Here is a 25,073-nt window from a genome sequence, read left to right on the forward strand (position 1 = left end):
TAGGCGCCATGAAGAAAATAAATCTGGGCAATGGGGGATCAAGGAAGGCCTCTCTGAGCAGCTGGTATTTGAGCTGAGGCCTGAATAATGAGTGTTCCTGGCGGGAGACACGGCAAGTGCAAAGGCCCTGAGGCAAAAACAAGGTTTCGGAGTTTGGGACTGAGCAGGGAGGCCAGTGCAGCTGACTATAGGGATAAGGGAGAGCTGGAGGCCACGAGGATGGAGACACAGGTTAAGGACAGACCGGGTAGGATTTTGCACGTGGGCCAAAAGAGCACGTCCTATTTTATTTAGGTAAAGTTCACACGATAATATAACATGAACCATTTTAAAGTGTACAGGTCATTGGCACTTATATTCCCGATGGTGTTCGCCCACTGCCTGTATGTAGTCATGGGTGTTATTCTAAACCAGTGCAAAGCCATTGGAGGGGTTTGAGCAGAGTGGGCCAAGTGCGTCGATCGGGTGTTCATCCCCAGAGGCCCCTGCTGCAAGGCAAGGTACGTTTCCATCAGCATTTCCCCAGGCCACCCACCTCCCTTCCCTTTCTCAGCGTCAGGCTTGCCCAAGACATCTGCTTCTCTTCGCTTCCAGACTCTTCCTTCTCCGCTCTCCAGACCAAACCAGCTAAGGGTGGGAGAATGGAAGAGAAGCCGGGGGAGGGAGGGAGATGGGGCTTTTAATTTCCAACTTTGAGCGTCAAAAGGCAATTTCATGCCTGCTGATGTGATTAGAGCAGTGGAAATAATAGAAGCAGACAGCTAATGGGGTGCTGGGGCCGGAGGATTCCTACTCTACTGATTTTTTTCCCTGGCAGGGACAAGGATTTCCAGCAGTATTTAACCTTGCTTTCCACTCAGGGGGGGCACCTCAGCGCCGTGGGGTGTGGACCATCTTATTAGCAGAGATAATGACAACAGCACTAGCTCTCCACCCGGCCCCCTTTGACCCTCTGCACCGTCACCAGGGCTGTGGGGCTGGCCTTCCATTCCCTCTGTGTCGTGGAGGTTAAGTGTGCAGCCTGCCCAGCTCTGGATTCCACCTCTGCCACCTCCCAGCCGTGTGACTTTGGGCCGGTGGTCTCACTGCTCCGTATTGGGGTCTCCTCAGCAGTAAGCAGACAATAACAGCCCCTGCCCTGTAGGGACGGCGTGAGGAGGCAGCGGGATCATGTGGGCACCCGGGAGGTGCTGTGTCAGTGCTGACTGAAAGAAAGAAAGAAAGAAAGAAAGAAAGAAAGAAAGAAAGAAAAGGAGGGAAGGAAGGAAGGAAGGAAGGAAGGAAGGAAGGAAGGAAGGAAGAAAGAAAGAAAGAAAGAAAGAAAGAAAGAAAGAAAGAAAGAAAGAAAAGAAAGAGAAGGAGGGAAGGAAGGAAGGAAGGAAGGAAGAAAAGAAAGGAAGGAAGGAAGGAAGGAAGGAAGGAAGAAAGAAAGAAAGGCCAAAAAAAGCACAAGATGGAATGCAAAACGCTACGGGAGCTTCTGAGGCTGGAAATCTGGATGTTTTTGTGAAATTATGAGCTTTTTGTAAACCCTGTTGGCAATTCTTTCCAACTTATAAAGGAAATAATCTGCTGCACAAACAGAACATATGTGCAGGCAGGAGCTGGGTCAGCCTCGGACCCCCTCCTCCCAGAATGGTTTCCCTCCGGCTGTGGAGTCTACTGTTCTGGGTTCTTTTCCCGAGAACACCCTTACTGTCTGGGTTCTCCTGAACTTCCTACAAATGCTGCTCACAGAATATGCCTACCATGTGCTAAGCACTCGGTAGACAGAAACTCATGAGAACCCTATGAGGGAGGAACGTGTCCCGTTGTACAGATGGGCAAACTGAGGCTCATCTCCTAGCTGGAGAGTTTCCCAGCAGGAATTTGAACTGAAGACACCAGGGACCAGAGCCTAACTACAAACTACAGTCTGCTTCCTGCTGCACAGCCTCACGCCTTCCCATGTTACCTTTCAGGCTCCAGGCAGGCTGGCCCGTCCATCCCAGCGGTCCGCCCGACAGACAGAGGAAGCAGGAAGAGCTGACAGATGAGGAGAAGGAAATCATCAACAGAGTGATCGCTCGAGCCGAGAAAATGGAAGAGATGGAGCAGGAGCGAATTGGGTGAGGCCTGACGCCTGCCGTCTGTCCGGAGAGCCCCGGGGCCCGAGGGCCGGCAGGCTGTGCCGCCCAGGGGTGTGCTGGGGTGGCGGGGCTTCCCTGAGGGTTTGCCGTCCGTGACCTGCCAGACCGCTGACCCTGCAGAACTGGTATCCTTGTGGCATTAGGTGGGAGAGCTCAGGGAGGAGGAGAGAGAATGGGCTGGGGGCTCGCTAGGGAGGGGACTTGGAGGCTAGGGGTGCCATACAGAGGGGGAGCCCTGGTAGGACAGTAGGAGATTGTCACTGGAGCCTGGGGGCCAGTGATTGTGAGCGCAGGACGTCTTGGCCAAGTTCAGTTGCGTAGAAATATGCTCTGGAGTCACCATTGACCAGAATATACAGCCGAGGGAGAGCTAAGGAGAAGAGTGTCTGTCTAGGGACGGTATGCCAAATAGCGCATTTGAAATGAACTTAGAAAAGAGAATTGCAGAAATGGAGCTTGAAAGAGGGAGACAGCACGAGAGGGAGGCAGCAGAGGTTAACCTGACGGGTCTGGACTTGAAGAACCCCAGGGTTTTGTCCCAGTTCCCTGCTTGCCCGCTGTGGGTCCCGGGCATGATGCCTCACCTCTCTGAGCCTCCGTTTGCTCACTTGTCGAGTGGGGGGCACGACAGTACTTAACCCACAGGACTGTTGCAAGCAGCAGATGAGATGATGCATGTAAGCTCCTTGGCCCAGACCCTGGTGACACTCAGTGTTTCATAAATGGTAAGAAGAAGGGAAAAGTGGAGTTTGGAGAGCAGATAGTTTTAAAATGTATAGGGGAGAGAAGCAAGGGCTAGAAGGAGGCTGTGTAACAGGTGCGTCAGAGAGTGACAAAATCAGTGAGCAAGGCCAGTGCTAGAGAGTGAGGGAGCAGTGTGTGGGTGGTCTTGTGAAGGGAGGAGTGGAGAAAGCGGGGGTGACCGTGGGGTCGGGGAGGTAGGAGGCAGGCAGGGACCTAGGACAGTATGTGTGTATGGGGGCTCTTGGTACAGGTGGAAAACCGGCTGTCGGGATGCCGGGCCGCTGGAGGGTCCTCCAGGACCAGGGTCTCAAATGGACTTGCTCCTTCCCAGCCCCCTTCCCAGTCCCCCTTCTGCCAGCGGCGGCCCTTGCCAATTGCTTACAACGGATGCAGGCACCGAGGTGCCGTTTATGTCCCTACCCACACACTCAGCTAAGGGTTAAAGAGGTTCTCGGATGGAGACTGGAAGTTGGCGCCTTTGGTTTGAGTTTCTGCAGACGATTTTACTCAGGGTGGATGGGGAGCACTGCTGACAAATGACAGGCGCCTGCCACGTACTTCCTGGGTCCGCCTCATGGGTCGCCCTCCTTCTGCGTACCCCGGAGGCTGCCGAAGGGAGAGATCTCAAGGGGCCTGCTTATAGGATCGAATTCTTAATTTTGCTTTCTATTATTTTTTTTAAGTTTATTTATTTTGAGAGAGAGTGGGGGGGAGGGGAGGGGCAGAGAGAGAGAGGGAGAAAGAAAATCCCAAGCAGGTTCTGCACTGTCAGTGCAGAGCCCGATGCGGGGCTTGAACCCACGGAACCGTGAGATCATGACCTGAGCCAAAACCGGGAGTCGGATGCTTAATCGACTGAGCCAGCCAGGCTCCCCTTAATTTTGCTTTATAAAAGACCTATCAAGGGTGGGAAGTGGTCCAGGCAGGAGATCTGTGAGTGTGTGTGTATGTGTGTGTGTGTGCACACACGCGTGCCTATGTGTGTGTTCACTTCCCCCAACAATGGGCCTCAGCCTTTTGGAAGTGAGGGATATGGGTTTTAACAGTAGACACTTACCAGCAAAACTCCTCTCAGCCATTTTCTGGCATAGTGCTTATTACCAGGTAACATATTTTATATGTTATATATTTATTTTGACTGTTGTACATCTCTCCCCTGTTAGGTTGTGAGAATCCTATAGGTAGAGATTTTTGCCTGTTTTGTCCACTAGTGAATTCTCAGAGCCTAGCTCATAGTAGGTGTGCAGTAAAATATTTGCTGAGTAAGTGAGTGAACGTGGCAGACCATATTGCCCCAAATTTCTGTAGATATCCCCTGTGGCCAAGATGTTGGAGAATTTAGAATCTTGTAGCTGAGGGTCCAAATTCCCAGGGAAGACACTCTGATTGGCTGGCTTATGTCAGGGGCTCTCATCCAATCAGCTGTGGCCAGGGGTGCCAGCCATGTATCAGGTGGGCTGCCTCTGAGGGTGACGTTAAGGAGGTCTCTGTGGCCCGAGCAGATTGCAGCATGAACATTCTGGAACATTCTAGAACAGGATAGATGGGTCCCCTGCTTCGTCCTCCATGTCCTGTCATATTGCCTCAACTAACTTGGTGACGTGGTAGAATAGCACCGTGGTTAACAACTGGGGACCCAGAGTCAGAGATACCTGGGTTCAAATTCCAGCTCTACCACTTACCCTCTGTGTGACCTTAGGTACACCACGTTAGCCTCTCTGTGCCTCAGTTTCCTCCTCTGTAAAATGGGGACAACATCAGCGCATAATTCTTGGTGAGTGTTTAGTTAGGAGGCACAGGATTATCGTAGTGCCTGGGACAGAGCACACGCTCCATAAATGGTGGCAGTCGTTTAGAGATAAATTTGCTTAGGAAGCTCAGTTTTTGACCCCGGCCAGGGCTTCCGTTCTAGAATTATGCCCTGAGACGCCTGTTTGGCAAGCCCTGGAATTCCAGCAGCCCTGGCTTCCCCTAAAGGAGATTTGAGAGGCTTCCAGGGAGGCCGGGGCCAAGCTCTTGATGACAGAGTGTCCCTTTGCTGAGATGTGCTTTCTGCCAGAGTGGGGGAGGACAGTCCTACAGGATTCTGGCCGTGACTGTATCCCTGCCCTGTTCTAGCAGCCAGTTCTTGCTGGTAGCATTGCCAGAGGCAAACCCGTCACTATTTGTGTCTTACAATCTCAAACCTGCCCTCATTCCTGTTCTATCCATGCTTCCCTGGAGGGGATCAGAGCAGAGTCAGAAGAAAGCAAGATGATACATCAGACATGAAACGAAGCAAGTCTGAAAACAGGGTGCCAACGGGGGTCCCATTTCAGGACCCGAGGTTCTCTGTTAATGAGGCTTTGGGGCCTCAGTTCTCCCACCCATCTAATGAGGCGGGTCAGTCTGATTCTCGGGATCCTTCCTGCTCAGACTCTATAGCATTTGGCCGTGTCTGATGGAGGACCCCAGACCATGCTGTTGGCTGCCCCTCTCAGAGCAAATGAGCTCCTTCTAACTGTTAAAATTGCAGATGTATGTGAGACCCCTTCTGGGTTCACACCAGCTCTATGGTGTGGAGTCTTTTAGGAAGTGGTTTGAAATCATCATACTGGGCACTATTTATTGAGCACTTACTATGTGCCAAGCATTGAATCTAAAACTTCCTGGAGATTAACTCCTTAACTGCTTCTCTCAACCCTGTCAAGTAGGTGCTATTATTTAACCCCCTTTTGCAGGTGAGGAAACGGGCTTAGAGAAGCGATTTGCCCAAGGTCGCTTGCCCAAGGTCACATGGAGCCAAGATGTACATCTCTGTCTGGCTAGCTTTCAGAATTCTGCTTTTAGCTCTCGGCTGACTTGGGTGTCTTTCCTGAAGGCCTGGCCCCAAATTCTTAGACTCCAAAGAACACGGAGATTTTTAAAGCCCAGATTTGGAGGGGACCTTGTGGAGCTAGAAGCTGGAACCCATTCTGTGCTGGTCTAGCGGTTCCCTTCCAGTTTTTCTTCACCTGTTTGTATCTCCAAAGCTACCAACATTGGTCTGCGCACTCCTGTGGCTCTGAGAGATACAGAGAAGACTCTTCCTCAGGCCTCCCAGGAGGCGCTGCCTCCCTAGGCCAATTTGGCCGGAGCTGACCACCCCAGGGAGCCCCAGGCAAGCAGCAGACAGGACCCGCTTCTCTCCCTGGAGAGTGGGGGGAGGAGTGCCTAAACCTTGGCTCACCGCTCGGCCCACAGCCCAGCTCTGCTTTCTTCAGCATCCCTGGAGGAAGAGATGGTGACCAGAAAGGAAATTCATCAAACAGCCTCATTTTGCCCCCACATTCCTTATTGAAGCACTAAGTGGGATGTCAGAGGTTATTTGATGTGCCCGGACTACTATTGGCAGGAAAGGAAATTAATTCCAGGGAGACTGCTTGAGTCATCTGTTACTGCTGCATAAAAGCCACCCACAACTTAGTGACTGAAAGAAACCACAGTCATTGTGTTTCGCGATCCTGTGGGTTGAGAATTCAGGCAGGGCTCTGCTGGGTGGGTTTTCAACTCCGTGGGGCACAGGCTGGGGTCACTCCCTCAGCTGCATTCAGCTGGTGGTGGGGCTGCACTGAGAGCTGCAATCCCAAGTCCGTGCTCCAGTGTTCTCTCTGTGGCTTGCTCTCTCCATGGGATCTCTCCTTTTTCGATAGTCTGGCCTGAGCTGCTCTAGGTGGCAGCCAGATCCCAAGGGAGCAAAGATGGACGTTCGCCAGGATTTTTGCCAGCTAGGTCTGGAACTGGTAGGGCATCACCCCTCCATGTTCTACCGGAGAGGGGAAATAGGTCCCTTCTCCTTATGGAAGAATGACTTGGGCCACCAGGGAAGGAAGGCATTGATGGCGGCCATCTTTGGAGGCTTCACCTTCTGCAAAAAGGGGAGTTTAACGTAAGGATTCGGAGAGATCTCAAGGGATCCGAGGGCAGGAACACAGCCTGGCCTCAGGAAAGTTTTGCTTCTCATCTGACATATTAGAAAACATACCGATACTGTACCTCCTGGATTTTTATAGCTCTTTTTAGCCCTAATTCCAGATTCCCAAGGAAGGAACTCTGACTGGCCCAGCTCACCCTGAGCATCCACCTCTCCTCCAGCCAGCTGTGGCCAGGGGTCGCCGGGCTACAGATGCGGCTGCTGAGTGTGAAAAGAACCTTCGTGCATTGGACAGACACCCATAGGGTGTCCCCCAAAGTGTTGCATGTATTAACTCTGGAGTTAAACCTTTGCCTAGGAAACCCTGTCGGCGGCTTTCATTTTGTTTTTACCCTGTGGTTAGATAGATCCCTCCACATCCTCATTACATTTCTTTCTGTCCAGAGCCTCTCAAAGGCATTGGCTCACATATCCTGCCTGCCAAGGGATGGGCAGCCGGGTGGCTTCCATTTGAGGTCAATTTCCCTAAACAGATGGGCCCACAAAAGTAATTAGGATTTGTCATTAACCTTGGTGCCCAGACGCTGCCATGGAAGAGGAAGGCAGAGAGACACAGGGAGACCTGTTGTTGACAGAATCTGTTGGGTTCTGTCACCTCCCCATCTCGGTTCCATCATCCCTCATATTTTTGGCACAGAATTTTTCCAAAATGTGGACAGAGGGAGAAGTGAGTAATAATGCCTATAATTTGCGACATTGAATTGGGTAGACATCTTTCCTGTGATTTGTAAGGGGGTCATACTCTCCCCTTTCCAAAGGAGGACCACTTACAACCACCTTCTTCTTCTTCTTCTTCTTTTTTTTCTTTTTTGACCTGGAGTCCTAAATGTTCTGTGGATAGGATTCAGGGGTTTGGAGGCATTTATGCATGTGTCTGTATTTTTTGAGAAGGAATATTGATAGATTTCATCATACTCTGGAGGAGGGCGGGGAGACTCTGAACCCTCCTATGTTAAGAACCACTGAGTAGTACCTTAGTTTCCCCAGGTATTGGACCAGTGGTTTCTTTCTTTCTTTCTTTTTTAAATTTTATTTGTGGATCAATGGTTTCTAATGCCCGATCGCGTTAATACTTTATAGAACATGTTTGTGCAAGATGAACATAGAAGTCTTCTTAATTCCCTAAGTAGCCCAGTGTCTGGCATAAAAGAGAGAACAAATAAATACTCTTTAGATGAATAGTGTATGATGAATGAAGCCTAACCCGTAAGCCTCTCATGGAATCACTTTGACCTCACTGCCTCCTGGACCTCATCTGTAACATGGGGAGTTGGCCCATGTCGTCTCCCAAGTCTTTCCAGGCTGGAGTTTTTCAACCTTCGTACTGAGTATACTTGGAGACACATCATTCTTTGTGGTGTGCACTGTCCCGTGCATTGTAGGATCTTTTTTTTTTTATGCAGCATTCCTGGCCTCCCCTGCTAGATGCCTGTAGTGATGCCTCACCCAGCTATGACAGCCCCAGATATCTCCAGCCATTGCCACATGCTCCCTGCTGAATGAACCACAGCACTCGCCCTTTCTGTCCGGTGGTTCACAAAAGGGAGAAGAGACAAACTTGAAAATTTTCCTGCAACCATGCTCAGCGTCTAGAGAAATAAAACGGTAGCTTGCTCTTCTTACAAAGCACCACATGCCAGCTCTGTGCTCGAAGCTTTATACGGATTCCTTTCTGTAACTTTCACGACAACCCTATGCATTCGGCCACATTATTCTCATTCCCATTTTAGAGATCAGGAAACGAGGCACAGAGAGGTGAAGCACCTTGCCCAGGGTCACATGGTTAATAAAGGCTGGAACTGGGATTACATACTGAGGCAGACTGGCTCCAGGACTAGAGTCTTACTCTGTTCTTCTATAGAAAAGCAAATATTTATTGCCAAGCACTGTGTAAGGGACTGTCCGATATGTTATATTTCCTTTCATTTTCTTAATGTCCTCGTTGAGAGACAGACTGTTGTCCCTGCCATACCGCTGAGGAAAGAAGCTCAGTGAGGTTAAGATACTTGCCCAGAGGCACACAGCCTTTGCGTGGCCAAACCAGACTTGGAACTTGAATCTGTCTTTCCACTTTATCCTGTGGCCTTTTGGGGTGCAGGGAGGGAAGGCAGCTGACAAATGAGTTGAGGGATTTAGGGAAGTCCAGAATTTACAGGGGATCTCAGATCCTCACTCCGGGTAACCGGTTCCAGCTCACACACTTGTTCCTTCAATGGGACAGTTCATGTCTCTCCACCGCAGTGACCCTTGTCCCCTCCTCCAGACCAGGCCGAGGAAGGGGTTAGAAAGAGCTCTAACCGTAAGCACTGAAGGGAAACTAAAGCAGGCCAGTATCTGGGCAGCTAGGCCTAGCCCCCAGCGCCATTTTTCCTCTTACAGGCTCTGTGTGCCTCAGTTGCCCATCTGTAAAATGGGGGTGAATCCTAGAGCTGCTCTGACGGGTTGAAGATGGCCCAAGGAAAACAATGCATATAGAGTACCTAGCACAGCTCCTGGTAACCATGACAATTATTGGGTTTCTAATGACCCAGCACCTTACCCGGCATTGACTACCTTAGCTCGGCTGAACCCTCCAGCTGTCTTTTTCTCTTGGCTCCCTCGTCTCCAACTCTGAGCCGAGGTGACCCCCCTCCCCGAAGAGCTGAGGCCCAGGCAGGAATCCCGTTCACCAATCCATCAAGGAGAGAAATTAGGATCCACGGCTCCCCAGGTGTCGCCAGTAATAAACAACAGTGAGAATTAATGAGTCTGAGATACTCGCACCCCTCATGCCAGCCGAATGGCTTCGTGATAGGGCAGCTCAGTCATTTAAGGACAGGTTTCTGCGAGACCTTGGCAGTGGAGTCTCAGGCCAGTCGTCGTCAGAGCAGCCATGTCCCCGTTCACAGCAAATGATCTGATCTTGATTTAAGAAAACGCCAAGTTTAATAAACTTAATGGTAATATCCACCGCCCCCCCACCCCCAGCTGGGAAATTAGGGTGAGGGAAAAACAGCATGACTCTGGAATTGACAAAACAGAGACAGGGAGACAACATGACATCCACCCTCCCCTTTTGCTGTGTTTTTATGAATCGTGTGTAATCCAACCTACCGCTGCTCTAAAGGCAGCCCGCCCCGACCCAGCCCCGGCTTTACGCCATCTCCCTCCCCGATTGAGGAATCGCCCGCAAAGCCATCACGCCTCCCAGGCAGGGTGCCTCAGCCCCGCAGCATGCCACATTAAGCCTACTTCCCGGTGTAATTGCACACCCATTAGCCTTCTCCTCAACATTCATCCGTAGTAGCCGCTGCAGCAATACGCATTTGAAAGCTCAGAAGTAGTCGCCTGAATGCTTCCGAAGCCAGTTTGGACTTTTTGAGGGAGGCTGAGCTTTACAAACAGGCGGTGTCGGTCAGTCCTTGACTTGGTTTCTGTCCTTGTCTGCAGAAGGCAGCCAGATGGGGCTGGGCTCTCGGCGAGGGTGGTGGAGGGATAGCCGTACGTGTGAAGATGTGTTCTGCCCGGAGGTACGATCACACGTGTGTGTGCGAGCGTGTGTGTGCGTGTGTGCTCACAGGGGCACGTGGCCATGTGCCTCTCCGGGTGTGCCTGTGGGCATATGTGTTCACCTGTGTGTACGTGTGCTCTCCGTGTCAGTTTCTAGTCACTGCAGCTCCTTCTAAAGCTTTCAAAAGACAGGTTCTGTGGGCAGATGATAGCATCCTCATTACACAGAAGAAGTGTGAGACCGGGGAGCCATAGGAGCCACAAATTTCTAGAAGAAATAATTAACAGCAACCATTACTCAGTAGTTACCGTGTTCTGGGGAATTTTACAAACACTCTCACTGCATCTTTGCAACAGTCCTAGGAGGTAAGGATTTTGTTTTCCCGAATTTACAGACGAAAAACAGAGGCTCAGAAGGGTTAAGTAACTTTCTTGGGGTCACAGAGCTAGGAAGTGCAGGGCCAAATGTAGACCCAGGCAAACTCACCCCCAAACTGGCACCCCAATCCTTATGTCCCTGCCTATTTCTAAATTCTGCAAGTGTGTGCATGTGTACCTGCATGTAGGGAACCTGCATTTTCCTGGAGTTGAGCGTGAGCGCCAGGAGAAGGTGATTGGGATCCTGCAGAGTCCCAGGCTTGGCTTGTCTGACATCCACAGCCAGGCAGGGAGATATTGCCCCAACCTTGCTGTGGAGAGGAGGGCTGAAGTCTGATTCTGATGTGAATCAGTCGGAAATATGACCCGGGTGGCAGTTATCTGGTGGACCCCATGTAATCACGTGGGTCCTTATAAGAGGGAGGCAGGAGGGTCAGAGTCACAGCAAGGTTGGAAATTGCCACACCGCTGGCTTTGAAGATGGAGGAAAGGGTCATGAGTCAAGGACTGTAGGCAGTTTCTGGAAACTGGGAAAGGCAAGGAAACAGGTTTGTCCCTGGAACCTCCAGAAAGAACACAGCCTTCCCAGCACCTTAACTTCAGCCAGTGAAACCTGTGTCAGACATCTGGTCTCCAGAACTGTGAAGGTAATATATATATATATATATATATATATATATATATATATATATATATATATATGTTGTTTTAAGCCATTAAGTTGGCAGTGATTTGTTATGGCAGCAATAGGAAACTAACACGGAGCAGATCCTCAAAGTCTGGTCTCAGGCAATGGGGATTCTAGGTCCTCTTGAGAGCGTACTCTTAGCCATACTGAGTTAGACCCACAGGGGACAATCTAGTAGTTTCAAGAGACCTGGTCCAGCCCCATGGGTAGACAAAGACTGGGGACCCACCTGCCTCGTTCTGCCTGGACCCACTACAGCTCTGAAGTCCTCACTGCTTTGATCCCCTTATGGGCTCCGTTCTTACATTCACGTGTTGTCTCAAAAGAGGGGAGGTTGAGTCTCCTCTACCTAAAACCTGGTAATGGTATCCTATCAAGATCTGGCACGGAGCAGCCCCTGCCCACCCTTCCAGCCTCATCTTCCACCATCCAGCCCACTGGCCATACTGAACATCTCTCAAGTACTTTGCACATGCTGTTCCCTCTTCTTCCTAGTACTTTTCCTCGGCCCTCTTTACTGGTCCAGTTCCTCCTTATCCTCATGTCTCAGCTCTACGGTCACTTCCTCCGAGGCCCCTTCCTCACTGTTCACGTCCCTCTCTTACACGTTCTCCTAGCTGCCCATAACTGCCCTTCAGAGAACTTTACTATAGCATGATTATGATGATTTCGATAATGCCCGAGTCTCTCGCTATAATGTCAGGTCCGTGCAAACAGGGACTCACCTGTTTCGCTCCCAGGTGGGTCCTCACATAGCAGGTGCTCCGTAAATAATTGAATGAATGAGTAGCCCATCTGCATCCATTCGGATAGCAAGGTCAGACCAAGCTGGGAACCCCTTCCCGCCAGCCCCAGGGATTGTCCGCTGATGCCTAGAGGAAGAGATGCACCCTTTCTGGTACCTCTGGGAGCATCCTGGGAAATGGGACGTGCCCACTCGGCTTCGCTGAGTAACCAACAGCTCCCCTTAAGTGTCCAGGCTGGTGATGGATGTGTTTCCTGGATGCAAGGCGTGAGTTGTAGTCATAAAATTAATCGGGCATGTAAAGACGTAACTAGAGAGTGACAGCCATGTACGGTGTCCAGCTAATTGGGCACTTAATGTGGAGACATTAGACAGGCAAACACCAGGCTGCTGACACAGAGCGGTCCTTCTCTTAGTCCTTGAGGGATCTTCTATTTCAAAACACCAGGGAAATCTGGATGTTTCAGCCTCAGGATCTGAGACTCCCTGAACGCTGCCCACGGGAGGAAACTTGAGGTGCACCTCATCTAACCCCTCACGTTAACGTCTGGGGGAAAGGGCACCCAGAGAATAGAGGGTTTTCAAGGTCAATGACTGGAGAAAAGGTAGGATTCAAACCCATGGCTTTTGACCCTGCCTTATCTGTTCCCTATCTTCAAAAATGCACTTTTTCTTCTAATATAAAGGCAACACGTGGGGCGCCTAGATGGCTCAGTCGGTTAAGCATCCCACTCTTGATTTTGGCTCAAGTCGTGATCTCACGGTTTGTGGGGTTGAGCCCCGCATCAGGTTCTGCACTGACAGCGAGTAACCCGCTTGGGATTCTCCCTCTCTCTCTGTCCCTCCCCCACTCTCTCCTTCACTCTCTCTCTCTCTCTCTCGAAATAAATAAATAAACATTTTGAAAGAAAAGGCAACACATGTTCACTTTGGAAAATTAAAGAAGCAGAGGGAGTCCAGACAATTGAGTGCTTGAGGAGGGTGGGTGGTAGAGACATTAAAGAAGGAAATAAAGCTTTCTTATAATCCCACCACCCCGTGATTATCACTGTGACTCTTTGGGTGTTTCCTTTCTCATTTTTTTTTTCTTTTTTGCCCAGTGCACACCATGAAGGGATTCAGATGAGCATGTTCCAAACCCAAGTTCACACCCTGACTCTACATCCTGGGTTTTGGGGGTTCTCATCCCTTTAACATAAGGAGAGCATTTCCCCGTGCAGTTTGCCCGGCTGCTTCCTTCCTTACTACAGTGCTTACCAGAGTGTGGCCCGGAATTCCCCAGCCTCAGGATCACAGAGGGAGCCACTTCAATATTCAGATTCCCAGGCCCCACCGCAATCCCACAGAATCATCGTATGTGTGTCAAACACTCTCCCCAGGTGCTCTAGAGGCGCCGTAAGTTTTGAGAACGTCCCCCCATGCAGTGGTTCTCAACAGGGCCGCATGCTGAAATACTGGAAACCGGGCTTAAGCAGATCCATAGCTGAGAAGGTTTAGAGTCGGGGGCCCACGGGTCGGTATTCTTTTTGAACGCTGTCTGGGTGATTGACATGCATGGCAGGTTGCAGGCATCTTTCATGATGCATATAGGGTTTTCCCGCCGAGACGAGACAACATTCCTTCAAGGGTAAAAACACTGAGGGGCGCCTGGGTGGCTCAGTCGGTTAAGCGTCCGCCTTCAGCTCAGGTCACAATCTCGCGGTCTGTGAGTTCGAGCCCCGCGTCGGGCTCTGGGCTGATGGCTCGGAGCCTGGAGCCTGCTTCCGATTCTGTGTCTCCCTCTCTCTGCCCCTCCCCCGTTCATGCTCTGTCTCTCTCTGTCTCAAAAATAAATAAATGTTAAAAGGGTAAAAACAATGAAATATTTTATCACCGGGATAAAGACCCACTTGTCTTCGTGGTCTCTCGTGACATATTTTGACCTAGCTTCCTGCACAGTTTCATTTCTAAGTTTATACTCTTTGGCTGTCGAAGCCCTCCACGTTGAGGTCCCGGCATTTGGGGCTACAGAGAGGATGTCAAAATGAGTAGGCTGCGGGAAACCCCCTGCTCAACCGATCTGGGAGCAGAGAAGGAAGGTCTGTGCCTCCCACCCACATGCTTCTCTCTTTACTGGTCTCTACTGAATTCACAAATAACAAGAGTCCCTGAGCTGAGACATCTGAATAATGATCTTAAATCTGTTGTTTTTCCACGCCATTTGCTGCACTGAGAGAAGCTAATGAGACACTCCCCATTCAAGACCCATTAATGGCGCCTTTCGGCATTTAGGAGTGAACTGTGGGAGGAACAGGCATCTTGGTGGAGGCTCTCATGTGGGTTTTGCAAGTGGTGAGTGAATCCATGGCCTCGATTTTACAAGAGAAGGCAGGAAAGCCTCTTAAGTTTCCTAAGCAAAGCGCACTGCCGTTAGGAATTGGGTCACCTGTCCCGTGCTGTCCTCCTGGGGCTTGACTTGAGGCAGGAAGCCGGGAGGGCTTCATGGAAAGCAAAGATGATTTACTGACACAGAAAACTAGATTCTAGCCCTGGCGGAGCGACCCCAGGCAAGCCTCTCACCTTCTCTGTGCTTTGGGACCCGCGCTGATAGAGAGAGGAGAACAAAATCTAACCGTTTTCTGGCTAGGGCAGTGCACGCTGGAGGCAACCTGCGAAAGAGGGTGTGGACAAGAAAAATGTCTCCATGCGTTTACCATCCCCTGCCTCCCATCAGCTTGCCTCATCATCTCATAACATGTTATAATTCTGCAGCATTGCGAGGCATCCTGAAGTTTGTCTGCTTTAGACAACTTCAGGCTGTTTCTTCAAACCGTGGCTTTGCAAAGGAAATCTAATTACAAACAAACAGAATGGATAAATGCAGACATGCTGTGAATTAAGTGCAGTTTTCTGGCCCCTCAGAATCACCCCACCACTACAGTGCACGGCCCCTCAACTGGCTCTGAGGAGCTCTGGGGTGCCATAAAGCACAGCTTGACAACCCAACTCCTTCTGTTTTACAGATGAGGAAATTGAAGCCCAGAGAGTCCAACTCCAGGGCTAACCCCCAGCTTTCTCAATCCTCTGTTAAGGGCTTTTCCGGGAAACAAAATGGTGGGGCAGCTGTTGGGTGTCTTGTCCCAAGCTCAGGGAAGTGAGATGGACAGAACCAGCTAGGGTAACTGGGTGTGTGTGAGTTGGTACCTACTTAGCAATCATTGAGGGTCCCTTAGTGTAGGGCCTGCAGGAGGATCCAGCAGGGTGGAGATCAGACTGTTCCAGAAGACCCCCATGGCTCTGCTTGGCACATAACAGCAGGGTGTATTGCAGTTAAGAACAGAGATTCAGGGGGCACCTGGATGACCCAGTCAGTTAAGCGTCCGGCTTCGGCTCAGGACATGATCTCACAGTTCGTGGGTTTGAGCCCCACATTAGGCTCCATCCTGACTGTGTGGAGCCTTCTTGGGATTCTCTCTCTCTCCGCTTCTTCCCGCTTGTGCTTTTTCTCTCTCTCAAAATAAAATAATAGTAATAATAATAATAATAATAATAAAAATAAAAGAATAGGAACTCAGGACAAACTGCCTGGGTCTGGATCCCAGCTTTCTCCACTTCCCAACTGTGCGACTTGAGTAAATCACTTAGCCTCTCTGTGCCTCAGTTTTCCCATTTGGAAAATGGGGACAAGAATAGTGCTCAGCGTATAGTACTACTGGAAGGAGTCCTTAAGAAAATTGATGTGGAGTTCTTATCTCTGTAGCTGGTACGTACTAAGTGCTCAGTGCACATTGGCTACTGTTATTCTAGGTCATCTGAGACCGTGGACTGGGGGGCTTGCTCCTGGTTACCGCCCCACCCATCATCCTATAAAAACAATTTCTGGGGAAAACACAGGGAGCGGGGGAAGGGAAGATGAGGGGGAGGAAAGGAGGAGCGTGCTGCCTCTGGCTCTGTGCTCCCTGCCTGCCGAAGCAGCTCCTTCCAATCTGGGTCACAGCAGAGTCTCTGGAGCCCGCAGGCTGCTCCTGGCTCTTCCCTGGACAGAGTGGCTCTCTGTTGAATGAAACACAAAGGGAGAAGTTGCTATTTTTAACACCGCAAATCCGAGCACTTTGAGGGGATGGCAGGAGCGAGGAGGCTTGTGGGGAGAGTCAGCATCAGGTGGCTCCCAGGGTCCTTCTAGAACCTCTGATACCCAAGTTGTATCCCAGTGGTTCTCATGCCCGTGGTGCCCCCAGCGGGAACCCGGTCCTTGGAGGGGTGGGCTGGGTCCAGCTCCCTCCTGAGAATGGGAGCTGGTGTGCTAGGGACGGGGTTGGAGAACAGCCAAGATGAGGAGCAGCTGAAAGTAAACTTTGAGATGGCAACGAAGACATCCGAGTGAAGACGTCACGTCGACAATTAGATAAAGGGATCTGGAGCCCAGAAGGCAGTTTTCTCTGGAGGAGGTGATGTGAGATAGTAAGTCTAGAGAAGGTGTTTAATCTGAAGTCAATAGAAGGAGGTGGGAGATCTGGGATATGGGTCTGTGGTGTTCGGAAAACGTATCAGAATTTCATGCACACGTGCCTTTTTCTGGGGAAGGGTCCAAGAGTCCTCATCAGACACCCAAGAGTCCATGACTCAGAGAAGGTCAAGACCATCAGCCTGATACTAGGAGATGCCGGTGGTCCCCGGTCCTATGAGGCCCTCATTACTCTGTGTCTGCTTCCAGGCGCCTGGTGGACCGTCTGGAGAACATGAGGAAGAACGTGGCTGGGGACGGGGTGAACCGCTGCATACTGTGTGGAGAACAGCTGGGGATGTTGGGCTCCACCTGTGTGGTGTGTGAGGACTGTAAAAAGGTACTATCATCCTCCTCCTCCCTGCTGCCCTTCTCATCACATGCAGGGGGCTAAGCCTGGGCTCGAGCCTTGGGGGACCCTGGGTCTTGGGGACGGAGCTTGGATTCTGAACGGTAGTTGCCAGAATATGATTCCTTTGGGGACGCTCCCATGCCCAGCTATCTTCTAGGCAACCCTGAACCCTGGTTCCTCTTCTGGAAGATGTTCTGACCCCTCTGTCCCCTTGGAGCTCAGCTCCATCTGGGATGAACATGGGAACCTGAGATAGGATGTAGGCTATGGGTGAGCCTGCAGGTATCCTGGTCGTAGCTTAGCAGGCTATGTGTCAGGCTAAAGAACATGCTGGGCAGGTGTCTACACCTGTGTGAACACGGAAGGTTTACCCAGCATCCTCTTACCCTGGCTTAGAAAGCCCCTCTCCAGCCCAGTTAGGGCCATTGGGCTTCTTGAGTATTTAAAGGAGTCTCCCTCCACCCTGCACCCTCTCCTCAAGCTGTCTGCACGTGACAGTTCCAGGACACAGATACACCTGTCCTTGGGTCTGCCTGAATTCCCCGGAAAGGAATTCAGGGGAACATGTGAGCTGGGGACATCCAGAATGTCACTTGGCATCTCCTGCTTGGGGTCCCACTTAGCATTTAGAATGCGGTATTGGGGAAAGTTTATGCCCCAAAACTTGTCTTCTGCAGTCAGCCACATAGTAAAAATTCCATGACCTATTGAGTTTTCCATTTTGTCTTGACTGCCAGGAAACTCAGCCAAAAGTATAATGTTCCATCACAGTCATGGCATTTGCACAGGTAACTTCCTTCTCTTCAAGGAGCTGAACGTGCAGCCATAATCTAGGTAATGTCAGATTCATGTGGGAAGGAAGGAAGGAAGGAAGGAAGGAAGGAAGGAAGGAAGGAAAGGGAAGGAGAGAGAGAGAGAGAGAGAGAGAGAGAGAGAGAAAGAAAGAGAAAAAAAAGAAAAGGGAAAGAGAGAAAAAATAAATATGTGGCTTTCCTCTTTAAAAATCATGTCAGTGATCTCCCCCATATGGATGCCAAAAATTCAGACCCCACAGGGACTCTTAGAAAATTCCAGAGAATATACTCATCCAGTGCTGGAGGATGACTCCAGTTCTCATTATTGGAAATCAAAACTCAAATTGGAACTTTAATCCTAGCTGGCCTTGGTCATGAGAGGGAGGTGAGAAATGGGGAGTTCCAGCTCTTTCTATCCACCAAGAGAGAGAGGGGCTCTGTTGCCTCCCAGCCCCTTGGCCCCGATCACTGGCAGCTCGGAGCCTGGCGTATGTGAGTGTGCACTGGGCTCTGTTTTGTCCCCAGAACGTCTGCACTAAGTGTGGGGTGGAGACCTCCAATAACCGCCTGCATTCCGTGTGGCTCTGTAAAATCTGCATCGAGCAGAGAGAGGTGAGTGGACCGGTCACCGTCCCTTTCTGTCCAATCCCCCCCTCCTCACTGCCAGCCGGGAAGCAGGGTGGCCATTGAGGGCTGGGGAGCCTGGTTAGGTGTAGGTCTTAACGGGATTGGTAACAAGGAACCAGCTCAGCTGTGAACACTGGCAGGACTGTTCAGTGAGTGTTTGAATGAAGTTCTTTTCTCATCTCCCGCTTCCGTGACTTGACTCTTCCTCGACGTAGGGAGCTCACCGCGTGTAAGAGGTGGCAGGTGCTGTGTGACCTTATACTAGTTCGTCACCTTTCTGATCCTCAAATTTCCCCATCCAGGAGATGGGTGTACTCAGGCCCTCTCTACGGAGTGTTTGGGGTTGTTGTGTGAATCAAAGAGGAGTTGTGACAGGCTATGTGGTGTGTCGGTGTGCTGAGTGCAGGGAGCAAAGGTAAAAACTGGCACTCACGAAGGCAGGGCTAATAGTGCATGGTTGCCATGTCTTCATCCTCTCCCTGTCCTCCCCCAGGTGTGGAAGCGTTCTGGAGCGTGGTTCTTCAAGGGATTCCCCAAACAGGTCCTCCCACAGCCTATGCCTATAAGGAAGACCAAACCCCAGGAGCCTGTCAGTGAGCCTGCTGTCCCTGAGCAGGTCACTCCTGAGCCCAAGCATGCTGCCCGGGCTCCAACCCGAGGTACAACAAAACAGCTTTTCCTTTCAGCACCACGGACAGGTCTTGGCTAACTGGTCTACCTAGAGGATGTCCTGACATCATGACCGTGTTTCCACCCAGTTGGTGGACAGCCAGCCTCTGGATTTAGGACCCCTATGTCCACTGCACAACTCACCATGAACCTTTGTCAAGAGGGTAGCATAGCGAGCCCGTGTAGAAAACCGTATGGAGTGTCCTCAAAATTTAAAAATAGAACTACCCTATGATTCAGCAGTGGCGCTACTGGGTATTTACCCAAAGAATACAAAAACACTAATTCAAAGGGATACATTCACCCCTGTGTTTATAGTAGCACTATTTACAATAAGCAAGATATGAAAGCAGCCCAAGTGTCCATAGATTGATGATGGATAAAGAAGATGTGAGATACACACACACACACACACACACACACACACACACACACACAGGGATATTACCCAGCCATAAAAAAGAATGAAATCTTTCCATTTGTAACGACACGGACGGAGCTGGAGAGTATAATGCAGAACTAAATAAGTCAGTCAGAGAAAGACAAATGCCATATGATTTCACTCATATGTGGAGTTTAAGAAACAGAACAAATGAGCAAAGGGAGAGAGAGAGAGAGAGAAACCAAGAAACAGACTCCTAATTACAGAGAACAAACTGACGGTTACCAGAGGAGAGAGGGTGGGGGGATGGGTGAAAGAAGCGATGGGGATTAAGGAGAGCATTTGTCAGGACGCACAGTGGGTGTTGTATGGGAAGTGTTGACTCACTATCGTACACCTAAAACTAATGTGACACTGTATCGTATAGCATTACACAATAATACTATTGTATAATAGTGGACTTTAAAACGGTTTTTAAAAAGAGGGTAGAACAGGGAAGTCTCCAGCAATGTCAGGCTGCCAAAAGCTTTCACCGTCATCCCTGATGGAGTATTTAGAGGTACAACAGAGGTGGGAATTAAAACTAGAAGCCGAGAGACTTCTGTCACCAAAATGCACACTGGAGCCCGAGGGGGATTTGCTGAGAAGGCTTTCCTTGTCCCTGATACTTCTGCTATCAACCATCAGCATATCTGAGATTGTACTAATTAAAAGTGAAAGTTGAGCAAAAGGGGAATTCATAAAAGAAAATTACCATGACTGTGGGTATTATCCCTATTACCCAAGCATTACGATTAATTAGTAAAATGATGATGATAAAAGGGAGAGGCAAAAAAAAAGTTAAAAGAAAAAAAGCCACTACTATCAAAACATATCATAATTGAGTGAGACCATTAGGTCCGACCAGATGAGGCCCCTGTAATAATTTCAGCTAACAGTAAATGATAAAATCTGGTCTGAATGATGGTTCTGGAGTGGAGCGCAGGCAGTGTTTCTGAAAGGAAAGTTATAGTTGAAGGTCTCAAAAGTTCAAATGTCCAACTATGCCTCCTGTAAGATGACTTCTCAAGGTGCCGCGGGTAGTACCTGGCATCCACATGGCACTCACCAGATGTTTTCCTCCTGACACGGCATGAGCAATTTCTGCTCCTTGGCAGAGAAATACCAAATTCTCAATATACACTGCATCCCCGAGGAGCCCCCACACTCACCCCCAAGACTTCCTTCTTCCTGGTTAAGCACTATTCCCCGTAGGCTGAGAAGACTATATGGCATAACTGTCAAGATCTGGGACATCTGAGACCAGGAGGACCTGAATCTCATTTCTCTGCTACTTACCGGCTGCATGAGCTTGGGCAAATCGCCTGGCCCTCTGAGACTCTTTCCTCACCTATGAAATGGGCTGAAAAACTCACCAGGTTATTTTGAAGGTTACATGAGATACTACATGGGAAGTGCTTTGCACGATGTAGCGCTCAGTAAATGTTGGCCAATGTTATATCACGTTAATCACGTAGACACAGACACATACGCACATAAATAGTATGAATTAGCTTATCACATAAACTCTGGACAAAGCATTAACTCCAAGACTACGGTTGATGTGACACCCACTCACGTCGCTAGAAAGAAGTAACATCACCAGCGTTGCACAGTGGCACCTAAAAAATCATTGGTAATAACATCCAGTGCTGATGAATGTGGCGGAAATGAATACCCTATAAACTATTGGTAGGACTATAAGTCACCTCCAGCCTTCTGGAAAGTATTATGGCAGAATTTATTAAAATTTGAAGTGTATATACCATTTGATCCAGCAATCCCTATCTAGGAATATATTTAACAGCAATAAAAGGACCAACATAGGGGCACCTGAGTGGCTCAGTCGGTTACGCATCTGAAGTCGGCTCAGGTCATGACCTCACTGTTTGTGAGTTCGAGCCCCACGCCCAGCTCTATGCCGACAGCTCTGGGCCTGGAGCCTGCTTCAGATTCTGTGTCTCTTTTTCTCTCTGCGCCTCCCCAGCTTGTGCTCTGTCTCTCTCTCTCTCAAAAGTAAATAAATATTAAAAAAGGTTTAAAAGGACCAATATAAAAAGATCTATGTGTAAGTATATTTATTATATCACTTTCTATGTGCCATTTTCTATCGCAGAACCACTGGAGAAACCCAAATGTTCATTAATGGGATTGTCTAATAGATTATGATCTAGCCATAGCATGCTATGTTAGGCATCTTTTAGAATCCAATGATGTAAATGTGTATGATAGATTTTGAATTATGCCCATGATAGGAGCTTACAATATTCTTTTAACAAATATTTACTGAACGCCCAACGAGTTCCAGGCTCTGTTCTGTGCCCTAGGAATACAGTGATAAATGGAACGGACAAACTCCTTGTCCTCGCACAGCTAAAATTCTACTGGGGGAAACAGATACTCGACAAACAGCATATGCAAATATAATAGAATATCAGTGGTGATGACAGCCAGAGGCAAAATGAAGCGGGTGAGGGGGACAGACGTGGGCAGGAGGGTCTGTGTTGGATGGAGTGGCCACAGAAGGGCTGTCTACGGAGACGGTGTTTGGAGAGAAGCGTAGAGAGGGCTCATGGAACGTTTGAGAATGTGATGTGCAGAAGGACTTGAGGTGGGAGCATGCTCGGTGAGTGAGTCCTGGGGAAAATCAAATCAATTGAGCACATTCTAGAACAGTTTGTGTGATCATTGACCGAGGATCCCAGTTTGCTGTTTTGAAAGCCTGTGTGTGCTCACATGTGCGTGTGCATGCCAAGGGAATCATGTGAGATTGTAAACGGGAGCTACACCACAGGGGAAGAAAGGAGAAGAGACTTTCAGTTCACTTTTTAGAAGTTCCTAGGGGTGGCAGTGGGCCCCTTTGTGTGTTCCTTAAGTGGCAGCTCTCCAGAAACCATAAAACAAGTTCTCTTCATCTCTCTCTCTTCAGGTGACACGGAAGACCGGAGGGGCCCAGGTCAGAAGACAGGTAGGTCCTGCCCACTCTGTCTTCTACTTTATCCCATCCCTCTCTGGCCCTTTCTCCATTTAATACGTGCTTTTCCCTCCAGGTCCTGACCTGGCCTCTGCCCCCGGGCGAGGAAGCTATGGGCCTCCTGTGCGCAGGGCCTCCGAGGCACGCATGAGCTCATCCAGCCGGGACTCAGAGAGCTGGGACCATGGCCACGGTGGGGCTGCCGCTGACTCCAGCCGGAGCCCAGCCGGTAGGAGACATGGGCAAATCTAGATGGGCTTCCTGGAGGAGGAGAATCAAAAGGAGTTGGGGGGCGGGGAGGACAATGTTTTAATTCATTTATTCGTTCAGTATCTGTTGAGTATCTACTGTGTGCCACGCTCTGTTCTAGATGCTGGGTCTAGTCTATGGTAGAGGAAAGACAGAGCTCAGAAACAGTTCTTACCCTGCACATCCATACTTTGGGTCATATCCCTTTCCTGCTCTAACGCCAAATGTAAGGAAAATGTGGGTTTTTTGCCCTCCTCCCTGGAAGCCCTGAGGAAAATGCAACGTACTTTTGAGTACAGTAGGGAAGCTTCCCTCTCACAGACCCACCCAAGTTCTTTCTTCTCTTGGCCGGCGTCCTCTGCTGTCCACGAGGATGGGGTAGGTCAGCTCGGCCAGGACGCTTCTCATCTCATTGGGTCCCAGCACCTCCAGCTGCACTCAGAGTGGATTTATTTGGCGAGAGTGCATGATGGTGGGAATCCTTGATTCCTGGACTTGGACTTTTGGACCAGGTCCCAAGTTAGATGGGCTGAATATTTAGGTCCCATGTTGACCTCTGGCTTCTCTTCCTGAATAGTGGGTGTAGAGCTTAGGCCCTTAGTCCCTCTTCTTCTTGGCAGGAGAGCTGGGCACGTACCTTGTGCTTAATCCACTGTGCACACCCCCTAGTGAACCTATGGTTCAGATTCACAGAAACAGAAGAATTTCTCAAGTCTACAACATCGCGGAATATTCGTTGAGTACTTACCAGGTGCCAGACATTGTCCCGAGCTTTTCACGTACATCGTCTCATTTGATCCTTGTCATACCCCCAAATCCTTTTGCGAAGATTCCTATTATTCCCATTTAACAGATGGAGAAACTGGGCCCAGAGAATTGATGCCATTTGCCCTAAGTCACACAGCTGTCAATTGGTTCAGATGGAAATGAAACCCGTGTCTGTCCGACATTAAAGCCTGTGCTTCTTGAGTTTCCCCTTCCAGAGGTGAAGTTTTTATTGACGATGCTTTAAAAAAACTCTTTTTTTTTTTTTTTTTTTTTTTTTTTTTTTTTTTAATTTTTAATGTTTATTTATATTTGAAAGAGAGAGAGTGAGGGAGGGGCAGAGAGAGAGGGAGACACAGAATCGGAAGCGGGCTCCAGGCTCTATGCTGTCAGCACAGAGCCCGACGTGGGGCTCGAACTCACGAACCGCGAGGTCGTGACCTGAGCCGAAGTCGGACGCTCAACCGACCGAGCCACCCAGGCGCCCCAAAAAAACTCTTTTTTAATGGTGGTAAAACATATACACTACTATTAAATTTGCCGTTTCAAGTACTTCGAAGTAGATAGTTCAGGGGCCCCAAGTCCATTCCCATTGTCATGCAACCGTCACCACTAACCATCTCCAGAACGATTTCACCATCTCAAACAAACCTTGTACCCATTAAACGCTAATCCCCCCCCCCCCCCGCCAGCCCCTGGAATCCACTTACCACTCTGAATCTGCTTATTCTTGCCATTTCACATAAATGGAATGACACAGTATGTGGCCTTTTGTGGGTAGACATTTTGTTTATCCATTCATCCGTTGATGGACATTTGGGCTGTTTCCACCTTTTGGCTCTTGTGCGTAATGAACATTGGTGTACAAGTATCCATTTGAGTGCCTGCTCTTAATTTTGGGGTATGTATGTATATATGTATAGAAGTGGAATAGACAGATCATGTGGTAAATTTATGCTTAAATTTTTTAGGAACCACCATACTGTGTTCCCCAGTGGCCTCACCATTTTTACAGTCTTACCAGAAATATACAAGGGTTCGAGTTAATCCACGTCTTCACCAACGCTTATATATGCATACATGTGTCTCTGTATATGTAGGATATATACATATATGTGTGTGTGTATATATACACACACACATGTATATATATAGTATGTGTGTGTATCCATCATAATGCGTGGGAAGCAATATCTCATGTTTTTGATTTGCATTTCCCTGATGATTCGTGACATTGAGCATCTTTGCATGTGCTCATTGGCTGTTCAGATATTCTCTCTGGAGAAATGTCTCTTCCAGTCCTTTGCCCACTTTTCATTTGGGATGTTTGTTTTATTATTGTTGAGTTACGGGAGTTCTTTATATATTCTGGATATTAATCCCTTGTCAGATCTATGATCCGCAGGTATTTTCTCCCATTCTGTGGGTTGCCTTGGCACCCCATTGATAGTGTCCTTTGATGCACAGAAGTTTTTAATTTCGATGAAGTCCAATTTTTCTAATTTTCTTTTGTTCTCTGCGCTTTGCGTGCCATATTCAAACAGTCGCTCCAAAGCCAATGTCGTGACATTTTCCCTGAGTGTGCTCTTTTAAGACCTTTGTGGTTTTAGCTTT

At 49.2% G+C, this 25,073-nt stretch overlaps 1 protein-coding gene across 5 annotated transcripts in view; it reads left to right on the forward strand.

Moving 5' to 3' along the window:
• The window catches only part of RPH3A (rabphilin 3A), a 274,475-nt gene that overhangs the window by 218,365 nt on the left and 31,037 nt on the right, over positions 1–25,073 (forward strand). For all 5 annotated transcript variants that reach the window (XM_081790687.1, XM_081790686.1, XM_081790685.1 and 2 more), the window contains 6 exons: positions 1,962–2,108; positions 16,819–16,948; positions 18,280–18,366; positions 18,875–19,040; positions 22,401–22,439; positions 22,522–22,674. In XM_081790687.1, the coding sequence (XP_081646813.1) occupies positions 1,962–2,108; positions 16,819–16,948; positions 18,280–18,366; positions 18,875–19,040; positions 22,401–22,439; positions 22,522–22,674 (722 nt within the window). The remainder of the gene's footprint in view (positions 1–1,961; positions 2,109–16,818; positions 16,949–18,279; positions 18,367–18,874; positions 19,041–22,400; positions 22,440–22,521; positions 22,675–25,073) is intronic.

This window comes from Panthera onca, chromosome D3 (genome assembly GCF_046562875.1).
Source record: "Panthera onca isolate mPanOnc1 chromosome D3, mPanOnc1 haplotype 2, whole genome shotgun sequence".
In the NCBI taxonomy this organism is placed as follows: domain Eukaryota; kingdom Metazoa; phylum Chordata; class Mammalia; order Carnivora; family Felidae; genus Panthera; species Panthera onca.